The 22,827-nt window shown below is 35.3% G+C and overlaps 1 protein-coding gene across 4 annotated transcripts in view; it reads left to right on the plus strand.

The window, feature by feature from the left end:
• LOC117215177 (hemicentin-2-like) overlaps positions 1-22,827 on the plus strand; it is a 129,156-nt gene that overhangs the window by 100,329 nt on the left and 6,000 nt on the right. The window contains exons 9-11 of one of the 4 annotated variants that reach the window (XM_033461585.1): positions 358-651; positions 4,883-5,203; positions 14,004-14,348. In XM_033461585.1, coding sequence (XP_033317476.1) covers positions 358-651; positions 4,883-5,203; positions 14,004-14,348 — 960 coding nt within the window. The remainder of the gene's footprint in view (positions 1-357; positions 652-4,882; positions 5,204-14,003; positions 14,349-22,827) is intronic. The other 3 variants (XM_033461587.1, XM_033461586.1, XM_033461588.1) reach the window with 3 other exon arrangements.

A 22,827-nucleotide genomic window follows, 5' to 3' on the forward strand; every position in this document is an offset into this window, starting at 1 on the left:
TTTATCTTTTAATAATGATTCTGATAAGAATGAAGAAATAGAATGTTTAGAAAAAGTAACCATAGATACTAATTGATTTTCGAAGATAAAAGAATATTTAAATATAATTTGTGTATATTAAAATATAAAAAAGAAGTAATAATAGATAATGAAATTTCCTATTCCTAGGTATATATATATATATATATATATCTTTGATATCAATTAAAATTAAGACATATTTTTCTGTATCAATAAAATTTCACGTCAAACCATAAAATTTATAAGAAATAATAAAATATCTAGGGAAAGGGACACCGTAATACTCAATGGATAGTGGAAATCGGAACTGTATATGCATTTCTATTTCTCTTTCAGTCACTCCAGTCTGTCACCACGGTCAGGTAAAGGTGTTCGGTGTGGCACGACAGGAAACCACGAGGATACCGTGCGAGCTGGAGGCAAATCCACCGGAAGTAACATTTACGTGGAAGTTCAATAACACAATGGAGGCGATCGACATACCACAGGCACACGTCACCAGCGAACGAACACGTTCCACAGCCTCTTACACACCGATGACAGAGTTGGACTATGGTACTTTGCTTTGTTGGGGCATCAACGATCAGGGTACCCAGCTCGAGCCCTGTGTCTACCATATTGTGCCGGCTGGTGAGAGTTCTTCACATTATAAATACAGACTTAATAGAATATTATCACATTTACAAATATAATTTTATCAGTTCGATATTTTAAATCCATTCCCTTTATACTTTTTCAATTTCATGTTCGGTTATGGAAAACGTTTGCTTTGTATTTTTATTTTCGCTATATTCAATTTCTTCTAAATTTTTTTCTGAGACATTTTAAGATGGGGAAGCAAAATTCTCTTTTCCCAGATTATTTTCATAAGGAGAAGCATTTTTATAAACATACTAATATGTACCATACTACTTTAAACACTTTGTTGATGCTGTTACTTCATATAAAGAAATAATCCGCATTAAAAGCATTAAAGAATTCCTGTAAATTACAGCATCTATATTTTCTGTCACAGAATATTATCAAATACGACAATTAATGAAAACTTCCAAACAGCAATAAATTCCTTAACACTGAAACAAAAAGAACATACTTTACGTTCCTTCCTCTGCTCCCTTTCAAAAATGCTTTTACCTAGCTAACAATCAAAAAGAAAAAGTAAAGAAAGTCAAATTCAAACATTTAGAAAAATATCCATGTTGAGAAATATCATGCTAAAAATGAACAACACTAAGAACAGCGGACAGCTTTCGTTGAACATTAAAACATTCATTCTTAACAAGCGGCGTTTCAAATGCGTCGAGATATTCGCGGGTGTCTTCGGATAATCCTTTAATTCCAAAGAGAATTCGCATTACCGTGAGTAGAAAACGCGAGAACGTTAACATAATACGCGTTGAAAATATACCTCCATGTGAAAATTCCATTCGGTTCTTGAAATCACGCAACGTGGCTACCTTCGCAGGAAAGAAGCTTCGCTCTTGATTATGCAACAGTTTGTAGGACGGAAATGAAGATTTTTAGTAAACACAAATCGTGAGGATTTATTGGCCGCGGAGAGGGGAGTGGAAAACTGGCAAGTAAGGTATAGAACTGCAGAGTAATCCTGGGAAATGTGTCTCCCGTGGGATGGTTGATAGACGTAAATTAGATTTAAAAAGTTTCCTCATTATGCAGATTAGAAACAACGACAGCCGACTTCGTAACCGAACATCCGTTTCCTTTCCGATGTCTCGCTCCTTTTTGCGTTTGACGACCTCTTAACGAAACGTTACGGGAAAGAACGACCACCCTTTCGTGTTCGATCGAAGAAGTTGCGAAGTAGAATTTTCTCAATGTAACATATTGCCAAGATTGTTACAGAGAAACCGTAGATTCCTCTGTGTTCGATCCAAGAAATAAGAAAGTGGAATTTTCTCGATGAAACGTGATGCGTAAGACAAATTAAATTTTGAAGATTCCTACAGAAAAGTCAATCAGTTCAATGCATTTGATCGGAAGAATGACAAAATGAAATTTGCCCAATGGAACATGTTACCTAACATAAATTAAATTGCAAGAATTGTCACGGACATAATTTTGAAGTCTGTTAGTCAGGTGATCAATCCTTTATTATAATATGACGAAAGTAAATCATCTGTAGGATTTATATGAATTGTTCATATTATTATGAATATTACGTGCTTTCCTTTTTGGCGAACAACGACATTTTTACAATACCTGTAATATCGTGATATAATGTATTTACAAGGAATGGATGATACAGATGTTGATCGGACAGAAAAAGACGATTGTTGTTCAACCTGAACTATTCATACCAAACGTACAGAAAACAGCACAACTAAATAATTAGCTAACGACTCGACTCTCACAAAATGCATTCAACGAGTGTTGAGAGAGTTCTCGGCAATGCCACTCGCAAACTCTGTCTCCGCTCAACTCGCACTCGGCTCCTCGACTGACTCTCTGGCCGTTTTAGCATTCTATTGTCTTTTGCTGGGCCCACCGCACACGTGTTCTACAGACGCTCGTAGCCAGGGTCACGTAGGTCTTTTCGGCAAAGCTATTTACCTGAAGGACCCGGTAATGCATTGATGGAGCCGACAGCGCCTCGGCTCTCGCGACATTGTCTGTAGTTAGCTCGACGTTTCTTGGGCCCTTCTCCCCGATACTACATACCTATTCCTAAATATTTTTCCCACTCTTTTTTGCCAGCTCCTTTAAGATTTTGATGTTGTATAGTACTTGCAGATTAAATTTCGTTCGTATATATTTAGCACTGTAAGTTTGTACATATAACATACAATGGCACATATTTGAATATATTCAATAATATAGAAATTCTTGCTCCTTTTATAATTACTTTCCAAATGTCCGAATATTTTCATCTTCCACTGTAACTGTTTCCAAGAGAATGGATATATCTACTAAAAAATCTACGTATCTATACATCTATTAAAAATCTAAACGTCGGCTTTGCCAAACGTTTCCCAATTCCGTAAACTTTCACGAGTATGATGCCAACAGCGGATCTCTCGAACCACTTTCGCTAAGTCCTATGAAACATGTGAAAACGCGAATGAACTGTACCGTATCGAGGACGTGCGAGGATATGACATCGTAGATGGCCGCGTGACTACGTGGCAAACGCACTTTAGTACCGTAGGTGGGGATTAAACCAGTGAAATGACGCAATAAAAAGCGCTATTAAAGAGGACGTTGCATAAAACGTAGTCGTCCAAGGAGAACTCAGCCCCATCTCGAAAGGAAAACCTAACTAAGCTCGTATCTGTTGATTAAAGACGACTGAGAAACGGCGTCGTTTGATAACACCAGTTTCACCGGTTCGTACGTGAACTGGGAGACACTCGAAGATGGTCTCTCTTGCCTTTCAGTATTCAGTTCTCGTCTAAAGGAGGCAGACGTTTGTCGTCGTAGTTTCATCAACTTCGGACCGCTTCATCTCTTGCCTGCTCGACGCAATCACAGGTCAGCTATCCCAGAGAGCTCCCCTGCCAGCATACACCAAACGACGCCACGGCTACGTCGAACAGAGATAGCTTTACTACGTCTTTAACCGACAGAGTTGTTACTTTTTAAACGATCGTTTTTCGCAAGCGAGAAAATAGAAGTTTCCGTAGGAAGGATCAGTAAAAGGAGTGGAAAGTGTGTGTACCAGATAAGACGTGGTATGTTCGGACGTGATTTAAAAGTTCACATCGAATCATACTTGTGGAATGCTACATAGATCGTGTTGAATATTTTAAGGAGAGACATTTTAAGTGGAGTCTTTCTAAAACGCGTAGGATTTTAAAGAAGCTTTCAAACATTTTATAAATTTCCAAAAATTTCCATTCATACTCGTAGTACTGTATTAGGATCGGTGGAATTATGTGATACATAAAATAGTACGAAACAATATAAAAAAAACAATATGATCTTTTTTTATTGTGCCGCATCATAGCTACTTTGTTATATATGTAACGATTTGTGGGCGGATATGTAGTTGTGGCGGATGAAAAGAGAGAGAGAGAGCGTTTCGTCCCGGGACTACCGGTGGACTCGTTAGTAAGGCTATGCCCGGTAGTCCCTGCCTTAGACGTAGAGGGAGTCTCGCTAGGTGCGGTATTTGTATCAATCGCTTGTATATTCGACCGTTAGCGAGTTAGACAGATAGACTCGTTGTAGTCGTAGCCCTCTAGTGTTGGCGGTTGGTACCCGCGGATCGCCCGGGAGGTGTTGCGCCGCGTTGATGCCTCGTCCTGTCAGCGTCCTGTTGATACCGATCCGCCACATAGTTACTAATAAAAATATCTCAACTAATAAATTTACAATTTGGAAAAATATAACCAAAAATATTAAATAATACTAAACTTCACCAGATATCAAACTATACAAGTTTTTCGATAAAGATCTTGGTTAGAAGTGCATCAAATATGCGATTGAAACGTATCATTAATTTGACCGAACGTTTTCCTTCATAACTGCTTTACGCATGTTTATAACATGTTATATCTTTTATCACAGTGGCTACAAAAATTGTTAGCACCTACCCTTATTTTCCAATGAAACATTTTTAACGAGGCTCTATATTTCACTTCTTAATACATTTTTACATTCCTACGAAAGCACCATCGAATGTTACAAAATTTGGACCTCATTAAATAGTATGTAAATGCTATAGTAAATGCAATAATGTACCACTAAAACGGAAAAACTACTTTCTAAGCCATTATATACGTATATTCGTGACACAATCTCACAAGGGGTTACTGAAAATACACGCTACGTTGCCTAGACACTACGAACCGTAGAAACTTGTGATTCGAGTCGCGATCGTACTAATTATTCGGCTTTGCAGGTCACCCAGACACGCCACACAATTGCTCTCTTCTGAACCAGACAACGGACTCGCTATACGTGGAGTGCACAGAGGGGTTCGACGGCGGTCTGCCGCAAAAGTTCACGATACAGGTGGACCGTGAGGTGGGAACCAGCAGTACGTCGTCGAAACCGAGCACGACGGTCTACAATCAAACAAGCAAAGTACCGTCTTTTTCGGTGAGCAACCTCGAGCCTGGCACCACCTACGATGTACACATATACGCGAGCAACAGCAAAGGCCGCAGCGAGATGGTTCACTTCCGTGCAACTACGCTGAATCTACCCGAAAGGCGAACAGGTGAGTTTCAATCTCGAGTTTCAATCCAACTCGAAATAATATTCAAAATTAATACATGAGCAGCCTATTTCTCACGAATAAGGATCGATCGTATGAGATCGATCGTTAAAATTAACGTGCCACACACTTGTGACCTCATTCGAGCACTGTCTGCTACGCTGCACGGCCTTGCATCGTAGAACTCACGTGATTATCTATATTTCTTCTTTTTTAATGCTCCCACCCCTGTTCGTCCTCCATTTTTCTGACTCTTTCTCTCTGTCACGAACATAGATATATACGCGTGGCCCGCCTCTTTCCATGGTTCCGTTCCAACCATTGATCTCTCTGCTGCTCCTCATCGATCCTCCCGTTCTACTGCCACCCCCTCCCCCCATTAGAGAAATACTCTCTCCGGCCGGTTTATTTACGATCCACAAGGCAAGAACGAGCAAACGCTGCAATACAGGCGTCGATGAGTCTTCCGTGGACCAACTTTATATACCTGGAAATCCGAAATGGAACCTGACAGGGTTTTTCTCTAGAGAACCATCATGTTGCTGAAGGATTTTGACGGTTAAATGACGATTCGATGGTATTCTGTGATTTTTTACCTTTCCTTCTTCTTTCTTTTTCTTTGCTGTTAAGATTGTTCCATCCGTAAGCAGACAGAATGTCGTTCGCGTTAGGGATGAGAGCGAAGCAAAATGTAGAAATTTATTAGAATATATCATTTAATATCCTAATTTCTGTATATGTACACTTTTCAGATTGGTTTCAAATTTATAACCATCGTAACATTGTTACATGAGGTTTCAATTTTCAGCGCTAATGTAATATCAAAATATTTTATATGACACATACAGCATATATGTATAACATTTTCATAGCTATCAGTGCAGTACAGTTATCAATACAGTTTATCATTAAGTGAAGAACAGATCTTGCATCGTGTTGCAAAGCGTGCTTTTCTCAAAGAGTTCACATAGTTCCATTATCTTGATTAGACTGCAGTTTTACAAAGGAAAAAGTGTCAGTTAGTGTCGACATTGTCACATTGCAGCGTTTACTCGGTCTCTGGTATCGTAGACGCGCGATTAGGCGTTCGATATCGATCGTTTCGACCCTCGATCACCATCAGTCAACCCAAATCGACGGACTTCCGGCCCCTGTCGAACTCGATTATCGTCCCCTATGCTCTACACAGTTCACATCTCGTCAGTCATAGTGACACCACGAACGAAAAATGTATCCAAACCACCATTCTAACGATTCTACGGATTTGACAATGAGAAAAATCTATACATCTTTTTCTAAATTAATTCTTTCTGCATTAACACTTTTCGTTCTCTTTCTCTCTTCTTTCTTATTTGGTACTGTATTCACTAGTTAGTTTGTGGAATTAATAAGGATGAAATAGAAATTAATCACTATAATATGGCGTTGTGATTTATGGGGACAATTAATTGACGGCAATGGATTTAATTAATGGCTCGATTATGATAATAAACTTCATGGCGTTCACTTACGAATTGAACTAGACTGGTTCGCTTTCGAATTCGATTCTATGGAAGCACAGTGATACTGTATGGAAATCGAGTTACCTATTGAAGATCAGTTACGACGCCTTTAGGCTGATAAGAATGTCAATTGTTTCACTTGAAATCTCTGCTAGGTCGAACGATGTTCAATTGTTTAATTGTTTAATATTTGTAATTAATTAGCGACGAGAACTTCCTCTAGTCAAAAAGTCTGATAATTAACCTGTTTATTTATCGAATGCTTCATAACAATCAAAATCAATTCATTAATTGCTTAACCCTTTCAGGACAAAGTTTTTTAAAGAATATTTTTTATTAGGCATCGATTAAATGAACAAACGCAATCCTAGAGTTTAATAAAATTTAATGAATACGTAGTGTATTAAATATAGGATTTAATAAATATGCACTGAACAATTTATATGTACAAATTTTTATAAAAATATCGACAAATACAAAAAAAGTGTCCAAAAAATGTATTGCCTTATTAAATTGCGTAATATATTTGTTGCAGTAGAAGTTCATATTTCATTACTTATGGATATATTTACTTATAAAATTAGGATGTAATAGCATACATTAATTAGAAAGCTTACACGTTTACTAAATTAGTATATTCGCTATAATATGTGTTATTTATATATCCTGCTCAATTATATAAAACGGTGGTATCTATAAAACAATTAGTTTGTGGCAAAGTAATATACACTGTATTTTATAACTTTATTATAATAATCATTAAAATAGCAAATATATTACTCACTCTTTTTTGGCAGAGTATTACATTTTATTGCAATAATTGGAATACATCAAAAGAACAAAGGAACTCGATTCATCCCGTTTTTTAATTACTGGCTTTTTCTATTCTTCGGCAATATTGAAATGCACATCTTGAAGTCCTAATCAAAAAGGCTTGAAAAATACTCACTGAAAAGTGGTATTCCATCATTCAATAATTCAACAAAATATCAAATACAATTGTCCGTCCTGAATCGGTTAATCAATCCCAATATCATAAATCTGAAGTCAGAATCATATCAAACCAAAGAGAAACAATATATGAAATTAAAATGAATCTGGAAAACAAATTTTTTTCTACTATATCTGACGAGAAGTAAATAAGAAAAATATTTACTGCATCTCGCACCTAATCAAACATAATTAAACATCATAAGCATAACTTAAGTTAACATTATGGCAAGAGGACGAAGCAGATGAATTACCGAGAAAATTAATGAGGTACAGGATAGAAGGGTTGAAAAAGGGGATATTCTGGGAAAATCTTTCTTCTTTACGGTAGCCAGGAGATGAGGAGGCAGGTTCTGGAAAAGGAATCTCGCCTGTAGGCCGGCAAAATAATTTTGTCCCGGATTCCGACTCTGCCAGATTGCGAGCACATTCTTCCTGCTAATTGCTAACAATTAACGGTGGAAACCGGGTCCAAGCTGGCCGTAAACGCGGCCTGTGTACAGTACGCGTTAATAATGCGTGGCTAATTGGGGTAGGGAACTTGGGGGTGGTCGGCGGCCGTTCTCCTCTCTTGTCGTTGACTCAACCTATTCTGTTCGTTGGCTAACTGGAAATCGGTGTACATTGTTTCTGGCCGTTGGCCCGCGTTCTAATTCCCTCTGTGCATTTTATTAACGACGAACAGAGAACTCGATTACGATATACGGTTTTTTATTTTTTTCTAATTCGATTAGAAGATGTTTTTGTATATTCTTCGTAAATGCAGGCTATAGGAGAACATGATATGTCACATTTTTTATTTTTTACAAAAGAACGATTTCTTAAGCCTCCACGTTAATATACATATTACCAAAATTGTCTTTTTATTCGGTTTTGGAACTGAACACGTATTATTCCAAAATAATGTTGTGTATAATCTTAAAAACAGTGCTCGACATAATGTTAAAAAATTAAATTAACATATTAGATATTAAAATATGAAATCATTGCTTGTCTTAATAGTTGTGTTAGGCTTTGGAATTTGTAACGAAATTTCGTCAACTTTAAAGCTACTTTTAAGATGCTTATTTTTAAATTTAACAAGTTGTTTTCATTTCCAATTATATTGTATTAAAATACTATTTTCGCATATTTCGTTTCATCGTGCTCACTTGTAATATTGTTTGATACTAAGGCTATCTATTAAAATGGTTAAAATGATCAAGTTCCAATCGTTCATAGAAATGTAGATCGATAGGTTAGTTTTAAGGTTTCAACGATCTATTTTATGTATCACTTTGTATTAGACACACTATTAACTAGATCAATTAAAGGAACGTTTAGCATGCCATTTTTTATTTCTATATTCACTTTTTCTATCTGTACATTTTTTTAGTTATTATTTTCAAGCAAATCATTATGACAACAGTGTGTGAATAACATTTTAATCTATTAAGCCGATAGAATATCGATTTGTTTGAATTCTACACTAATATCGTTCATAAAAGCTCTCTCCTCTAGTTATTTTTGGTAGTGTATATTTTCATATAAATTTCTTTGGCACAAGTTTCACATTCCAATTGTCGTCAATGCTAATATTAAAGTATATTTGATTAAAATAGTTCATAATTGATCAAAAGGAACCTTCGATATTTGGTTTTAATCAATGGTTAGACTCTTTACAAATAATTTTACATTTTTATCGTGCCTGATTGCTGAATCGTTTGAGTTGGGTTTGATTTGGATTCGTAATTGATCAGAAGGCGTCTTTGACATTCCTATATACTTTTAATCAATAAGAGCATTCTTCATAAATGGTATTATGCTTGTTTGCAGAATCGATCGAGCTAGATTCGATTTAGGTGGTTCATAATTGATCAAAAGAAACTCGATATTTGGTTTTAGCTTAATTTCATTTTATTTGACTTCAGAGCCGGCTAAATTAAATTTGATTTAGGTTCTTCGTAATTGGCAACGCAAAATTCTTAATGTTTAATTTGATTCCTCGTAGATGCTTTAACTTCAGTTTTCTCGGCCGATAGCGTTGGTTGAACTAACTAAGCTTAACTCGAATTTTTCGTATTTAAACAAAGCAAGCTTTTAATCTTCAATTTCATTTGTGTTCCAATAACAATTTGTGTTCAACTTCGTTGAGCTTGCTTATAGAATATGTTGAATTTACATATTTCTGATGATATCTATACTTTTGCATATAATTTGATTCGATTAATACATTGAAAATTCAAAAATTAAGTGAAATATTACCGAAGATCATCGATTATGGTTTAATCTTCCGAATGTTGTTCCTCTGAATTGTTATACAAATATCAAAAGAAATTAAATCTCTACTAACAATAATAACATACTCCATCCGAAATGCAATATAAAAGATAGTACTCTAGTTGCATTTCATTTCTGATATAATCGATATCTCGAAATAAAAACAGAATACATCGTTTTCCTCTAACGGCAAAAAGTTGAAATAAAAATGCGAGAGTTCCGCGAATTTTGTTAACGATTCTTTTCGAGGGTGTTTCAGAGAAAAACGGGATTAAATAGCGTTTAAACGTAGCACGACTATTCGATAAAAGTAACACGAGATTGTAAACCAGATAATTTTGTTTGTTCTCGAATGTAGTTGGATCTCTTGCGCGCAGTGGTTTGTGTCAATAAATGAGCTGGCAAAGTGTCAAGTAGTACGTCAGTGATATTCGCTTCAACTGCTCTTTACAGCTCGGTGAAACAGAAAAAAGTGATCCTTTTTTTTCTTCAGCATGTACGGTTACCTGCTTTAAACAAGATAATATATAAGATAATTGCAACATATTATCGACTTTCTCGCATTTAAAATGCAAATCACATTTTTGTTGATCACATTTGTGTAAAACGCTTCGATATAAAAATTTTAATCCATTTTCCTGACGTTGAATATTTCGTAATTTTACATTTAAAGCTTTTTGTCGAAATCGTGAGAAAAAGCTTTAAATTCTTTCATTTAGAAATTAACGTTACGCTGAAATATTTATTATTCTAATATTCATATACAAATAAATAAAATTCTCTCGTCATAATAATAATGATAATTAAATGTTTCGCTTAAAAATTGTTCATGATCTAGACCTTTAACTCTTCTTACAGAAATTTGAATTTGGATGAACTATGAATTTATTATCTAATTATAAGCGAGCAGTGACTGAAACAATAGAAATGTTGCTTTATTATATGCTCATAGAAACATTATACTATAGAAACTATACTCTTGATACTTCATACACTATCGTGAGTCATTTGCATTCTGCGCATTTTCGCACTTTCAAATTTCTCATAAATGCTTAAAAACCCACCATCTCCACTAATCTAGTCGTTCACAGGTCGTATACAACCTCATTTTCGAATTTTTTTTTAATTTTATTTTTAACTTTTAAATTTTTTATTTTAATTTTTTTTTTAATTTTCATATAATTCCAACTAATTTTCCCTACATATTGTTTTGCAAGATTAACCGATTTGGCAAAGAAGTGGTTCAATTCCAGACGAACACTGGCCGGAACGACAGGAATGTGTTAAACGAATCTCTATTCATCGAGACAGTCGATATCGTTGACCAACGTTGCTCGATTCTCACCAGTCGGTTTATTGGCTTGTACCCTCGTCGAACTCGAACCTTCACACGCCTTGGCGGAACGAGAAAGAGGGCAGGGGAAAAAAAGATCCTGTCTAACAGTTCGGGCTCGTTCGCGCGTGTAAACGCTTCTTCCATCGAGTCAGACGAATATTTCATTCGATAAAATAGCCACTTCGCCATACTTCCGGCACGGACTTAGCCTCGAAACGGAAAGGCAGACGCTTGTTACGCAACGTGTTGGATCGAACGGTTCGATATCGATACCGACCTGTCTAATCTTCTGGCGGATATCGATTACGCTTTGACGTTTATATTAAAACATGTTCGCGCTCCGAATGAGAAACGTGAGCTGGGGCAGGTTGCTACGTTTTCGGCTGGAAATTCGTCGCGATCGAGCTTACTCAAAAAACGAGGACTTCCAGGATGTTGCTTGAAAATCGGTTACGTTCGCAATTTATCTGGAATTTCTTCTTTCAAGGAAATTCTTTTTGGATTAAAAGTGATGCATACGTGATGGTTTTTCATTTATTTTTGGTGTACTGAACGTTTGTTTCATTGGTCGAAGTTTTCAAATCGTTCGATAAATAATGGTGGACTTTTTCCATTTTAACGATAACATCGAAGATAGGGACTGATTAAATAGTGGTGAATTAAAACGTTGTTGACTTTAAATGTACTGAAAATGTATCGATTATTTTTTTTATAGAAACTTGTTGGATCACAATTAATTTCACCCTTTGACATTAGTTATACATAGTTGCATATAATTGATTAAGATAATTAGATATACGTAATTACATTTCTGTGATAATAAAATGTCAAAATACCTCCATATTCTTAGTAATTGCAAAAACAACAAATCTGAAACTCATTACTTCGACGAATATAATAGTTCTAATGTTAAAATAATTCTATACAGTCTAACCTCTATAATGACGAAAAACCGGCACACTATCGAAAAATCGACGAAAATAACGAAAATTCCTTTCGAAAAACCCTTCACTGCCTCTTCTCCCGAAACAAAACCAAAAGAGAGAAAAGAATCATCCGACATGAACGTTTGCCAGCGTTGAGCACATCATCAACGCCGGACAAACGGAATACAGAAACGCGTTATCCAGGAATACAGGACTGAAGTTGTCCCTTCGACCGAGCAAAAGGAAAGCACCCCTTTGCGACGCACGGCGCCGCTGAAAAACTTATCCCAATCTCACTTTGAACCTCCATTTAACCCATGCCTTAAGGAGAATCCACAAAGGGGGCAACAAAAACTCTAGCAACAAATCAGTACCATCCCAACTGTACAAAAAGGAGCAAAGTAACGAACACCTTCTTCATTCTCTATAGAGTGTCACAAAATATTTGCAGGATTTATAGGATCGATTCTAGATATCAAGACGAAGAAAGATGTTCATATACAAAAATGTCTTTTGAAGCATATCTTTCAAGTTATAAATAATTTTTCGTTGAGGGAGAAATAACACTAGCTACGCAAGCAGACACAAATACAAGCTCAGCTCACATCCCAATCAATTAGCAAAAACGTTTTGAGTAGGAAATGGAGCAAAGATTAGAGTCCAGAAATTCTCGGCATATCGGCAGACCTCATAATGCGATTTAGTTGAGTTCAAGCTAGCCCTCAGTAAATATAAATAATTAACGATAGTCAGCCGCTGAGCAAGTATCTACGTATATTGTCAACGTTCCATTACAAAACTTACTTATTGTCTTAGATAGACTGTAAATAATCTGGAGCTTAAAAAAATTAACAATTTTATTTTAAAAAGTAAAGGATTTATTTCTATGAATTCATTTATCGCAGCTAGATGATATAAATAATAGAAAATTCCACGATGAACTTCAAAAGTAATATTTGTAACATCGTCACCTTTAACTTATTAGCGTGGATAATTGAAAAAAAATAAAATAGTAAGGAACATAAGAAAAAATGAAATACAGTTGATTAGTGTGGCTTTTGAAAGATTTATTCGTATATTTAACAATCATATAACAGTCCATACCCTATGTCATTTATCTACATGAATTTTAAAAAGAAAGGTACGAAGTACAAATAGGATAAAAACGGTTCACCAGCTGGTTCATCAATATCGATATATATGAGCGATATATGACAGGCTGAAGTAATTAACTGCACCTTTTGACATTTTTGTCAATTTTAGTGCCAAAGCACTCGATTCTTACCTTGTACACTTTCATCGATTTTTCAATTTTTTCTTTTTTTTTTTTGTTTTTTACCAAATTAACCGAGTTTGCAAATGAGTGACTCATATTTATACCATAGAACAAAGTTGTTTATAACATGCAAGATATCCCTCAGACGACATTTTCCTATATAAACTTTTTACATCGTTTAGATGTTTAAAATCGATCCTATAAATGTAGAACTCAAAAGTCAGTCAACGTAAGTCAATCTTTCATGAAAAATGACTTATACTACCCCCTTATAAGATGTAAACACCCCTTCGTTGTCAAAACAGTTTAAACGTTATAATAATGACAGAGTACGAATATAAAAGACTAACTTGCACCAATTAACTTCTGAACCATCAAAATATCCCTCACATATTTTGTGACACTCTGTACATAAGAAGGAACCCTTCGACCTCCCCTCCTTTTACCCTCGTAAAACTCGCCGAAGTAGCTGTAGAAGATGGCTGAGGCTGGTGTGTTGTGCCCGGTATGGTAGCAGGTGAGAGGCTGGCGCAACCTCCACCCCCGGAGAATTGTACAATCAGGGAAGAGAGTCGGACAACGGTCAGGGTGAGCTGCGCCGAGAGCGAGTACATCGACCCGCGCACTGCCACCTATGTGCTGCAAGTCTTCGACGCAGACACCAGGCGCCTATTGGCGTCCGCGACTAGCATGACGCCTAGCATGCTCGAGATCACCGATCTACCAGCGGAGAGGAGTTACTCAGGACTGGTTCTCTCGCTGAGGATCATGACGGAGCACGCGATGAGCGACGCCACGGTTCTTCACAGCCCGCACTTTGTTCAGGAGGGTAAGACACAGGAGCATCAACGATACCCAGGTAGGGGCCAGCTAGTGTTCGATTTCGAGTCAGCGTGCGCCATCCGTGGACCACATATAAATTCTGTCCAGAACACTGAGCCAGAACACGATCGTGGTCCAGATCGTCCCTATATTCTCATTGATCTTTCCTTTTCTATCGGGTAATTGTTGTTCTTTCTTTCACTTTCTCATTTTTTCTTTTTACTTTTAATTCCCTTGCGGATTGCAATTTGTTTCATTAGTTATTGATTATCGGAATCCTTCTCGGGAGATTGTGTAATATATTTGATGGAAATTTCTGCATTCGGGGCTGAAGAGAATCAATTATTATTTTGTAGAATTTTGGGAAATGTAAAATACCTGGAACATTGAGAAATATAGACTCTTTGGAAAAATATTTGAATAGTTTTGAAATCATTGAAGTCGTGGATCGTCCTTTTCCTTCCGAAATTTGACTATCCAGTGTTTGTATCATGATCGTTGAAACGTTCTTTTTTTTTTAATTTGTTGAAATTTATTTCCTCGATCTCTCGAATTTCACTCATTAGTAGTAACGAGGATCATTTTATCGCGCTTGTTTCAAAGTGAATAAGGATATTCTTTTTGATATTGTGGACCAGTTGATTCTCGATAAGGATAGATTCTATCTGAAACGCGGAATCTGATTCAATGCTAACCCAACTACCGAATTAAATGTTGAAGTTCTAAATAGTGGACCATCCACTCTGAACTGCTCGTAAATTGAAATCCGATCAGAATTGCGTTCGAACTAGTTAGCCTGCTTGATTTGAATGTTGCGCATCATCGATATCGCAGCTCATCCTATCGATCCTGTTTCGGTGTCCGACCAACGAATCTTCGTTTTTAAGAACCCGATTGTTTCAAGTTTCTCCTGTGAATCACCTTTCTAAGATCTTTTCATTTTATTTTCTTCATTATCACAATAAAAAATTTCTTGTGTTCGAATTCCTCAGCATGTTGTAATTTTTGAGTGACATTTCGATTTTTGATGCGTTTCACATGTTTGATACGATTCTAAAATATCAATTAATACAGTTGACTGCTAACAAAATATGGCCTTTGCCCTATTGAACAGGCAATATCAGTTAACATTAATCAATTCTTTTGCATAATAGAGACAAATAAAATTTTCGAAGTAAATTCTACAAGTAACAAATCTGATTATTCTATTTGACGTACCATAATAAAATCGCAAAAGAGAAGTAACCTACAACTTGCGACTTTTCGATTCACTAATATCATTAGTTGTAAAATTATTATACAAACGGAATATATCATCAGAAATATTCTTATTTTAACTAATAATATTTGCTTCAACTTCATTCGCTTGTTGTTACTTTTGTTCTTCTAAATAATTTTGTCGAAACATAAAAGCAGCAACCCAACAGTTGCGTTAATTAGTTATTACTGAAAGTTAATAACTAGGTTGTCAAAAACTTAAACAACACAACGTTAGCAATGGCGAATCTATCACAAAGAGTTTGTCAGATAACAAACTAGTTTTATAAGATTTATTTGATTGCAAACATCAGTCTCGTTATTACATATTGACTTTTACAATTCAGCTTAATCGTTTCGTCACATTCCACAATGTAGCTACCACGAGGATAAAGATTAAAATTATTGCAATTCGATCTGTCCTTAATTTTGTAATTAGAATATACTTCATGAAGAATAAGTGTTCGATACTTTTTAATGGTACTATACCTCACATTTCCACCTCTTTGATACGAATTCTGCAATTATAACCGAGTAGCTCTAGTGTTAAACTCCAAATGCAAAATTTATTACATGTTTAGCTTCTATTCGTGCCGCTGTACCTCATCCAGATATTTCAAATCGAACAGAAGAATTAAATAATCGGACGTCACTAGCAAGATAGTCGTTAGTACAAACGGAAATTCACGTTAGCGTACCGCTGTCAGTTAGGTCGGTGTTCGACATTGAATCAGCCATGGAGAAGAGCATCACAGTATCAAATTATGCTGTCAAACGTGTCCCCGATAGCTAATCCAGAATTCACGATTAGCCAACATAATCCAGACTTAATCTGGGATCAAGCAGAGATCGGCCGACCAGCCGTTTTAATCATTAAATCATTGGATCATCCTAGGAAATCCGACTGAAAATCTGATCCAAAATTAACGCTCGCCTACGCCGGAATTAACAGAAAACCGAACACCGGTGCTGCGTAAACACAGAATCAACATCATATATAAACTCGTGGAAAGGATCAGCAACTTCGCCTCCAGTCAATGTCGACTAACAATAAGAATGTGTGATGTTACCACGATTTAAAACTAATCTCGATCGATCAGCCAAATAGAATTGAATTCTGTTGTTAAACCGTTGGATCAACTTATCGTATCCATTCCATCGATGGAAACACGATTCGAGATTAATCTCTACCAGTTGATCGCCGATTTAGATCGTTATTGAATTGTTCTAGACTGAAGGATGAGTGGATGAAATGGATTTTGTCGAGATATGTAATAAAACGTGAGGATCGCAGGAAATCGATATGATAAGTCTATTTTTGTAGATTTTAACCATTTCGACTTTCGCCATTCAATATCTAAAAGGGACCAATACAACGTAATTGAAAAAGGGAATAATGCATCGAGTACAGAAAAGATAGAAAATTGATAAATGATATAGATCAAGGATTTTTGTTATATTACGATCCATACTTTTAAAATGTTCAGGAGGATGGGGGAAATACAGACTTAATGCAAAAAATGTATTTTTTAGATATACGCTAAAACTTTTATATAAAGACTGTCCCTACTTATATGATCACCATTATATATACTGCACGAAAGTTAAGCCCTTGTTGTACGAGTATAATGTTATCTCTTTCTAAGAGCAATAAATTTTGGTATCTAACTCTGCTTATACACGGAAACTAATGAGCTTTAAATGACGATATTTTTTAGGGTTGAGGATTAAGATATATTTTAATTTACATTTGTAACAACATTATCTAAGCAAATAAAACAAATACATAATTATGGAAATATGAAAACTAACAACAAATTAATGGCCAGAAAAGCGATATTCATCTTAAGAAATCCACAAGTCATGCAAATATAAATTACTGCATTATTTATTTAAAAAATCCAATCTTAGATATCGATAATCGAATTTTCAAAAAACATTCTTCCTAAATTCTACCAAATCTTCCTAAATATCATAAAGGTATATCTAGAAAAATCCACAAAAATTAACAATATGAACCCAGCCAACAACACAAACCGTCAAATTCCTCCAAACAAAGAAACAAACTAAAGAAGCTAACAAACTCGTCTGCGCTTTCACTTTCATCGTAACGATTAAGCCATCATCAGTGGTTTTACGTGGTGTACGGTGATCAAATTTATAGACGAGCATTAGTCGACGTCGTGTGTCGTGTCACTGGTTATTAAACGGCTCGTAGCCGCGTTAATCGTTAAAGTGAACTATAAATGGGTCGCGGAACCTGATTACAAAACGTCTTTCCGCTAACCATGGCCACGAATATGCAAATGGACGGGCTCTTTGCAAATTCGTGGCGAAAGGCTCCCGCGTATATATCCTGTAAACGGTTAGTATGTGCATAGCAGAGAAGTCGGGAAATTCCTGGTTCCGAGGGACACCACTAAGACGACCGCGCGTACGTGAGGACCAGCTGTAGAGCGTTCAACCGAAATTGGTCTGCGGCCAAACGCGATCCTCCGCGTCATCGGACTTCAAGAAAGAGATAAAAGAGAAGGAAGAACGGAAGCTCGATAAACTCTCTTACAAAGAGAATCGTGTGCATACGATGGCTCACAAAAATACGCTACCAGCCATAACTAGGTATATAAATATTTATTACATGTCATACGCGTTAGGAGCAGTATTGTCACACTCTTTACAAATAGAATAACTTTTTTAACATTGCAACAAACAATTTGAATTTTTTTGAAAAATTAAAAGAATTACTCTACTGGATGAAGCGTGGAACAAAATCTTGAAAAAATTACAGATTGAAATTGCAAGAAAAATAGCAAGGATTACCTTTTACAACTCTTTTATTTGAGACTGTAATGACAATTTTAAAAATACGTTTTGTAGATTTATGTCATATACGTGCTGAAAATTTCATAGAAATCGATTGATGTAAGAATAAGCAACAGACATCGAAAGATGAACAAGAATGTACATTACGATTAATGGCTGTTTTTAACTGTTTGTAACTCGTAGCAACGTTAATCAATCTCAATGACATTTTCAGCATATATGTAACTGACATAAATCTGCAAAACGTATTTGTTATATTTTCATTACAAGCTCAGATAAAGAAGTTGTAAAAAGTGACTTTTACTAATTTTCTGCGATTCCAACCAATTACAATTTTCTCAAAATTTTTTTACTCGTTATCTAGTAAACTAATCCTTCTAACTTCTCAAAAACCTTCAAGTCATTCGATACATTTCTGAAAAAGTTATTCTGTTTTAAAGAGTGAGCCAATACTTATGTTACTAACTGTATGTATTTATGGGATAGATGAAACAAATTTCGCTTCATTTCATATTTTATTGTGACCTGCATATGAATATGCAAAGAAAATAACAAATTTATGATAAAATAATTAGAGACTAAGAGAATTAAATTTATACTTCGTATCGATAGATGTATTAGTACTTATGGTCGGCAGTGTGTTTGAAGACTTACAGAAAGTTTTCACAAATATATGAGTCAAACTAATCAAATCCTCTTCTTGTATATTTCACACGAGCTTATTAATTTTATTATCTAACATTTGATTCTCAAGAAACGGATAATGCATTGCAGTTGACAAAAATAGCTGTCCGTTTTTAGTCTATTAATGGATGTTTGGTAAAATAACAATCAAATTTGAAAGAATTTAAAAATCCTTTGCAAATTGTTGAGCACTTTTTCAAGAGTAAGAAAAATCGTGCTTGGAATAGATTTAAAATAGTCGCAGTACTAATGAACGATATTTTAACATGTTTTTCTATCTGATAAAGTATCGAGATGAAAAACTTTTTCACCTTTCACGTTCGGATTATTCCGTGATTATTTAACAAAAAAAAAAAAGTAAGAGACCATCGTATTTTATGCAAAGAAGGGGTATCGTTTCAATGGTAAAGGCAAATATGCTAAAAAAAAATTGCAGTTGATTTTTCCACCGCTTTATAACTCATAACGATAAAAATCCCCTCCTGAACAAAATGAGACAAAAAACTATCTCAATTTGCATTGTCAAATAGAATATCGTATTTCTGTAGGAAAAAACAATAATTTAGTTATTTAAACAATTTCTCTGATTTTAATTTTGAAAGTTACTAAAGTTCGTTCTCCGATTTTAATATATACAACGATCTCGTTGCTACGCGAGTAACCGTACCAGACGGTTAAATTATCCTGTATTTAAAAAGTATTTTTAAAAGAAACAAAGAACCTAAACTACAAGAATATAAAATTGCTTTCGGATTAACTACTTTTCATCCTGGTAATAGCAGAGATGCTGATGTCACGTCTATGTTGAATCTAGCCTGCTGCGTTTAATATCAACTTAGAATCACAGAAGCAGAACAAGAGGGCTACTCGTTTAGAGGAGTTTGTAAATTTAAGTGGATTCTGATTAATCTCGAACTTGAGTGCGAAGCGTAGTTCTGGACAGTGCATCTGAATCCCAGATTCATTGCTGGCGTAACGATAATTCACGATCTCTGCAAACACGTCGGACCACCTCGGTGTAGTCGTGTTTTAACGCGAAAAACTGTGCTGAACCTCGTCACGTTTCTATCGTAAATTGAAACGATAGTCCCTGTCTAAATTACGAGTATTGTAAAAATAACAAGCTTGAAATAAGCAATACGATCGTGTAGAATTAAATTGGAAACGTGCAGTTCAATTTTACGTGAACGATGAGAGATATTTATTCTGATAAAACTTCTGACGACAAAACGACGGACAAAGACTTCTGTGACAAACATAGAAAGTTTGAAACACAATCTTACAAAATTATTTGTTGATCGGGTAGATCCAATTATACCCGTAACAAGAAATACATATCACCGATGTCGATAAGTTTTTATTCGAGATACAGTCGAAATTTATGTAGCTGTAATACTTCAAATTTAATTCAATTTCTATTGAACGTATGTTTATCTGAAATCGCAATGTAACATAAATAATGGTGAATTCTGAGGCAAGAAAACAGAGTTCGTAACAGCATCGCTTTTTCGTACTTTTCAATTTACAGAATTAAATATACTTTTCTAAAATTGAGAATTTCCTCTGTCGTGTATGGTTTCAACTCCTTCGCTTTTTTGTACGTAAACGCATAATTTTTTAGATCGAGTGAGGTATGAATCGCTAATCGGTCATTCCATACGGAACAACTAGACTGTGAATAAAATTCAAAAATGAAAAATTCAAACAATGTATTTTTTTTAACTATATCCATAAAAATATAAATTTACGTAAATACACGTAGTTTAGTAATAATAATCTAATAAAGTACTTGTTACATACTTCAAAATTTCATTGGTTATTCAATGAAAAAATGGAAAAAAAAGAGATAAAACTCAATTTCGTCTATCTTCCGATCCATTTCGAACGTTAACGCGACGATCGATCCGGAATAAACTGAATCGGCTAATTGGCGGTTGGACGTCCACTTACATGGATCAACTCGATCAACTGAGGACCGCATGGCATAGACACGAACACGAGCGGACGTGGCAGTGTTACATCGGCGTACAGATATAATCGATTAATCCGAAATTAGCTGGATCGGTTAATTCGCTCGAGGCAGTTGGCGTCGAAACGAAATCGACGTTTCCAATCGGCCGCGATTAACGTCACTGTCTCTCAATATATTCCGTAGAACGCAAAACGAAACTGAAGCGACAGAGAAAATAATCTACCTCCCAAAAATGGAAAAAAAACGAAATGACAAAAAGTAGGAAGAAGAATAGGAAAAATTAAAATAATTGAGTGACGGATTTTCACGTTTAAGATTCCTAATTATTCCAAATTTCTTTCATGATCACCTTTTTGAAACTCATGCATTTCTTCCCTTTTATTATCCGAGTAAAGAATTTTCTATATTTAACTATCAATAACTTCTAAACGATATTCGAATTTTGTATTTCAATTCTAAAATCTTAATTAATCTTTATATTCACTGCTGAATGCATGTTTCTTTCATGTCTTTATTTTTAAAGAGCCAATTATTTAAATTGAAATTTCTATTAATTAATCTCTAATATATTTATAATATAATTTATATTTATTATAACATTCTTGTTTATGACTATCTTCTACTTATTCGAGCCTCTCTTGCACAAATCAACTAAAATTATTAATGAAACTTTGCAAGTCGCAAGTTATAAGTTCGGAAGATTACTAAATTCTTTCGTATAACAAATATCGCAATAAAGCAAATAGAATTTTAAGAGCAAAATTTTAAAAATACCAAAGCAAAGTGCCAATAGAAATGAACTGTCTGTCAAAAAAGGACGAAAAGAAGACGATAAAAAGAAAAATAGGAGAAAGGGGAAAAGAGGGAAGAAAATTTAGTCAAAATGTCGATTGGGATTCGCACGATGGAAGTCGACTTACCATTTGAAAAGTTTCAAAAAGTGACAACACCATGGGAAAGGGTTGAAGCGGAAGTGCCTTTACGATCGCAATCCCGGAAGCGTACATTTTTATGACCCTGTCACGAACGTGTCACGATCCTTTTCTCATTCTTTCGTACTATAATGTCTATCTCTTTCTTTCGTAGCATAATGGCTATCGCTTTCTGTCGTATTATAATGTCTATCTCTTTCTGTTTCGACTGTGCCCCGAAAACTCGGTGGAAATCTGTCCGTACTTTTAGAAAGTCATCATTTATTTGACGCGTTTCGTTCATTCATTTGTCGAGATAGCGGTGCACTGAATGGTCCATTTTCGTCCTTCCATCCTATTGTCTTGAAAATTGGTGTTGTTGTTCGAGGGGAAACGATTTCCACTGCGGAAACAGAGGAGTTTTTCTGGAGAACAATTTCTGTGGGCTTCTTCCCTTTGAAGACGTTGCAGGAAAAGATTTCAAGGTTGTCTCCTCTGTTCTTGTTCGATAGAATTGTCGTGTAATTTCTCTTATGTATCGTTTTATATGAACCTCATAGAAGCCAAACTGATCAGTACTCCACTTTTTCATTAGTTTATGATTTTATTAATACACGATTAACATTCAACTATCAAAAGAAATATTTTCGCTTCAATAAGTTCATTTATCGCAAGAAGCTGATACAGATAATGATAATATTTCAAGACATTAGAAAACAGTGTTCGTATATGACATCATCGTTTTCTCATACTTTTCAATTTATGAAATGCACCAGTGTGGTTTCTGAACGGTTCATATAATGCTACTCAATTCAGCTATATTATTAGGTTATTAACAATAAGTATATTATCTGCGTTTTATCTGTGAC

Source organism: Bombus bifarius, unplaced genomic scaffold (assembly GCF_011952205.1).
Source record: "Bombus bifarius isolate JDL3187 unplaced genomic scaffold, Bbif_JDL3187 scf7180000009432, whole genome shotgun sequence".
Lineage (NCBI taxonomy): Eukaryota > Metazoa > Arthropoda > Insecta > Hymenoptera > Apidae > Bombus > Bombus bifarius.